Below are 5,298 nucleotides of genomic sequence, written 5' to 3' on the forward strand. Positions count from 1 at the left end.
GCAGCTGATGACTGTGTGTGTTTGTGATCATGTATATAGATGGCCAGACTGTTCTACCACAAGCCCCAGTTTGCCATTCTTGATGAGTGCACCAGTGCAGTGAGTGTGGATGTGGAGGATTACATCTACAGCCACTGCAGGACGGTACGACCAAAAATACATCACACACACACACACACACACACACACACACACACACACACACACACACACACACACACACACACACACACACACACACACACAGTACGTCTGTCAGCAACTTGGTTTTAACCTGGTCTCAGTTGGGAAAAATACACCTTCTTAAAAAACACTGTTACATAAGGCTAAAGTAGCTGAGTTCATCAGCTGGCAGGTAACATGCCAGTGTTGTGTTACAGCATTGCCAGGGGGCTGGAAACTACTTTAAAAGTGTGTGGATGTAGCCTTTTTAAATTTAAACTTTGTATGCAAAAGGTACCACCAGGCGGGTACACATGCAAAACACACAGGCAGCGTTGCCTGAGAATGCAGCCAGACAGAAACAGTCATATGCGCATTAAAAGTGTTTTTGTGTTTTTTCTACACCTTACCATGTGCCTCTTTTGCCTACACCTAACCAGCTGTGATTTGTTGCCTAATCCTAATCATTGTGACAGTCCGCGCTGTTGTGTAAACATGAGGACCATACTGCTTCACGGAAACGTGCTCCGTCATCCTACCATCACGTTATTCCACCATGTGCATTCTGTAACATCATAATAAAAGCATTCCAGTGCCTAAACAGCTGATGCAGAAGGAGACCTATAATGTCATGAGTAGATGCGACAGAGCGTTACCATGTGATGACTTGGAAGTGAGAACGTGTTGCATTTTCTTACACATCTGGAGCGCTGGATCCACAGTCCAAAAACAACACCCACCAAGAGCCAAATGTGGATAGATTTTCCACTTGGTAAGCAAATGTGGGAGGGCAATCTGCCACTTTGGTGGGTAAATGTTTGTATCAAAACAGTCATGTAATAAAAACTATGCTGAGGAGAGTGTGCCGCTTTTTTGGTGTCACTTAAGGGCGCATTGCACTGCGCTGCTTCTCCTAAGTTGCTCCTATCTGTGTGCTGTCTGTGTGACACACATACACACGCACACAGGCATGAAGCTACTACACTTAACTGTCTTGAGCTGTACTACATTTGTGGCATTGTTTACAGTACAAGACATCAGCTGATCACTTTTCCAGCAGGCCAGTGCTAGTTAGCATTGCGATCATACTTTTGAAGGTAATAAAATCTTAACATGGAGGCCCCATAGTTTGAACCAAGATGGTAAACTCTTTATGGCCCCTCACAGTCAGCAGCAGTGCATTAGCTCCACTTCTTCTATTCTAAACTTTTACAATAAAAGCCTAAAACATATAAACATCATCCCCTGCTTACCAGATTGAACTTCTTCACATGTTAAGACTGTGCTGATAATTTCTTCAATTTGTTATATAATTTAATATAATAATTTTGCCTCAGATTTTGCTCTGTTAGTCTGTAGGCCTATTCAACATGATGCATTATTATCTCATTGGAATGTAATATAAAAAAGTATATGTGAAACAGAAAAAAGTTAATTTATCATTTTGGCTAGTAAACAAATAAGCTTGGCGTGTGGATTTTGTCATCTACCAGCCACCTTGGCCGGTGAGTCAAAAAGTAAATTTTGAACACTGACTGGGCCAAATTTGATTCTCTTTCATCCTGTCTGTCACTATCTGTGTAGACTACAAGCATAGAGCTATTTGCTGAATGCAGAGCTCTTCCTCAGAGCTGGCAGTGACTCCTGGGAACCCATCGTCTATTGTCTGAAGACAACAAAGCACAGTCACTGTCTACAGCTTAGCAGGGCTAACTTGACACTGTGATGTTTGAATGTGAAAAATGCTGAATGGCAAAAAATGCTGTTCATAGAAAGCAGTCCTGAGTAATAAACTGATATCTAACCAGGATTTAGATTCTGACTGCCAGTAAAACTCTAAAACTGGTCAGCTACCATGGAAACTGACCCAGAGTGAAGTTACTGAAAAGCCAGAATTTCCCTCATCTGAGGGTTAAGGTAGAGTTTTTTTAAACAGATCCGGCGCAGAACAGAAACAGTGTCATGTTTGGAGGCCAGCTGAGGCTGCCACTGTTGTTCAGACTGTTTATGATCACTCACATGTCTCAGGATAAATGCAGTCAGAGCTGACTGATGATCCTGTACATTTGGGTAGTGTTTTGGTTAAGTGGTATAAAGCATAGTGCTAGCTGTGTGCTCTCTCATCCACAGGTGGGCATCACCCTGTTCACCGTGTCCCACAGAAAGTCTCTGTGGAAGCACCACAAGGTAAGGATTGGACGCCAGCCTTGTGTTCTGATTTCAAATGATTGTGTCAGCCTCCTTCACTGTTTTGTCACTCAAGGTTTTTGCTGTGAGATTTTTGCTTTTACTTTGAAGTGTAGGTTTACCTTTCTTTTTCACTCTTACTACTTTGTTTCAAACTGCAAATGATTATCAGACGCTAATACACTGTTAAGACAGGGCAGCCCCCCCCCCCCCCCCCCCGCTGTCTGTTATTATCAGGAGAAAAACTTGCTGAGAGTCTGTTGATGATAATCAACAGTTCCTGTAACTGTGATTTGACTCTCTGAATAGCCCTTCATTTAAAGCACAGTGAAGAGAAAGAGAGATGCTGAAATATTTTCTCGTTAGCAGTTTTTTAATCTTCATTTCTGTCTGTTCCAAATTTCTCAGCTTCATTGCTACATGTTTGCAAGCTCTGCCTTGCTCCACTGTTCCAATATTTATAATGTCCTTTAGTAATGAACAACTTTATGTACTTGCACTAGACAGTCTATGGCAAGGATACTCCACTGGATTTGCTCAGGGCAACATTTTAGGACTTTTCAAGGATTTTAGGATGTTACTGGAATTTTAGGATGTTTCTTAGATTCTAGAGCATTTCTAGGATTTTGGGGATGTTTCTGGGATTTTAGGACATTTCTAGGATTTTAGGACAATTGAAGGACTTTAGGACATTTCTGGGATTCTAGAACATTTCTAGGTTTTCAGGATGTCTCTGGGATTTTAGGACATTTCTAGGATTTTAGAACATTTCTAGGATTTTCAAACGTTTCTTGGATTTAAGGACATTTCTAGGATTTAAGGACATTTCTAGGATTTTAGGATGTTTATAGGATTCTAGGATGTTTTGGGGATTTTAGGATGTTTCTAGGATTTAAGGACATATCAGGGATTTTAAGACATTTCTAGGATTTTAGAACATTTCTAGGATTTTAGGACATTTCTGGGATTTAAGGACATTTCTAGGATTTTAGGATGTTTTGGGGATTTAGGATGTTTCTAGGATTTAAGGACATATAAGGGATTTTAGGACATTTCTATGATTTTAGAACATTTCAAAGATTTTGGGAGGTTTCTGGGATTCTAGGACATTTCTGGGATTTTAGGATGGTTCTGGGATTTTAGCATGTTTCTAGGATTCAAGGACATTTCTTTTTGTAGGATTTTTGGACTATTCTAGGACTTAAGGATGTTTCTAGGATTGTGGGACATTTCAAGGATTTTAGGAGGTTTCTGTGATTTTAGGGCATTCCTAGAATTTTAGGATATTTCTAAGACTTTAGGACATTTCTAAGACTTTAGGATGTTTCTAGAATTTTGGGAGATTTCTATAATTTTAGATTTTTTCTAGGATTTTTTTGATGTTTCTAGGATTTCAGGACATCTCTAGGATTTTAGGACATTTTAAGGGTTTAGGTTGTTTCTAGGACTTCAGGATGTTTGTGGGATTTTCATTTGTTTCTAGTATTTTAGAATCTTTCCATAATTTTAGAATATTTTTAGGATTTTAGGATAGTTTTATGCACTCTGGCACCTTATGTATACATAAAGTACATAAACAATTCCCAGTTTCAGTCACTTTATTTTTATTGTGAATTAGAAAATGGTTGGGGGGCCAGATTTGTTTTGCAGGCCCTACGTTGATTTTGACTGCTCTATAGGAACTGTCTAAGCATTTCACTCTGTGGTGTAATTTTCAATGTGACAAAAAAAAATCCTGTTCGACTTGTAAGTCAGACAGCATAACAGATTCACGTCCATAGACAGATTTGTGATTGTTTGTCCTTGTTTAGTATTCTGCTTCCTAAGGATGATATTTCTTACTGACTTTGTATATTTCATGTTTCCATCTCTGCCGTAAAGTATTATCTTCACATGGATGGGAGAGGGAACTACGAGTTCAAGCCCATCACAGAGGAAACTGTGGAGTTTGGCTCCTAACTGACGGCCATGCACTGCTCGATGAAACCTGTCCACTAATTCTTTGCACTTGAGACGAGTTATAACTACAACTAGAAAATAATATTTTAAATAATTTGTTTTCTTTATCACCTGTCCTGTTTCCTGCATTTTCTGTTATTTAAATGATCTCTTTAGTCCTGTCTTCTCATTAGTTTGCTCAGTGTGATAATAAAGAAACTTGTAATATATATTGCCAACTTGAAGGCTGTTTTACACAAACAAGACTTGTTTGAGTAAAGCTGGAAATATCCTGTTTAAATCATCTCTGCTCACATACTCATATCTCACTCAGTAACAGAGGTCAGCCTGTAGAGATAAGTGAGATACCAGAGGGGTCTTTGAGGTACTGTGTCCCACAGTGAACTGTGTCTTATAGCAGCAGCAGCAGAGGCTGGGCCTCACTTTCAGGCCTGTTATCTTAACATATCAAAGTCAGTTTGGGCTTTTTTTTTTTCTTTTTGACACTGTGAATTGTTTTGTCACCTTGAAGTATCCTGCTGTTGTCATCTGGTTACAATATACAGTGGCTGGAAAAACAATGTGAAGCCTTTGAAATTAGCTGGTTTTCTGCATTAATTTGTCGTAAAATGGCAACTGATCTTCATCTAAGTCCTAAGTATCGACAAATACAATGTGCGTAAGCTAATAATTCACTAACCTTTTTTAATCTGTCATGTCTTTGTTGAACACACGCTTCGAACATTAATAGTTCTGGTGGAAAAAGCCAGTGAACCTCTGGATTTAATAGCTAGTCGAACCTTCTTTGGCAGCAAAACCCTCAAGGTAGCGCTGCCCATAGCTGTGGATCAGACCTGCGCAGTGTTCAGGAGGAATTCTGACAGTCAGCTCAGCCATGTTCTGAGGATGTCTGGTGTGAATGGCTCTCTGGAGGTCATTCCATGGCATCTCTTTTGGGTGCTGACTTTGGGTAATTTCTCACTCGATGATGGCAAGCTGTCCAGGCCCCAA

The 5,298-nt window shown here is 39.8% G+C and overlaps 1 protein-coding gene across 1 annotated transcript in view; it reads left to right on the plus strand.

Annotated features, from left to right (window-relative positions):
- Positions 1–4,588, plus strand: part of abcd3a (ATP-binding cassette, sub-family D (ALD), member 3a) — a 29,421-nt gene extending 24,833 nt beyond the window's left edge. Inside the window, exons 18-20 of the mRNA XM_042510913.1 lie at positions 40–144; positions 2,293–2,349; positions 4,231–4,588. Of these exons, the coding sequence (XP_042366847.1) occupies positions 40–144; positions 2,293–2,349; positions 4,231–4,308 (240 nt within the window). The 3' untranslated portion in view covers positions 4,309–4,588. The remainder of the gene's footprint in view (positions 1–39; positions 145–2,292; positions 2,350–4,230) is intronic.
- Positions 4,589–5,298: the final 710 nt, after the last annotated feature.

The sequence above is a fragment of the Plectropomus leopardus genome, chromosome 21 (assembly GCF_008729295.1).
Source record: "Plectropomus leopardus isolate mb chromosome 21, YSFRI_Pleo_2.0, whole genome shotgun sequence".
Taxonomy (NCBI): Eukaryota; Metazoa; Chordata; class Actinopteri; order Perciformes; family Serranidae; genus Plectropomus; species Plectropomus leopardus.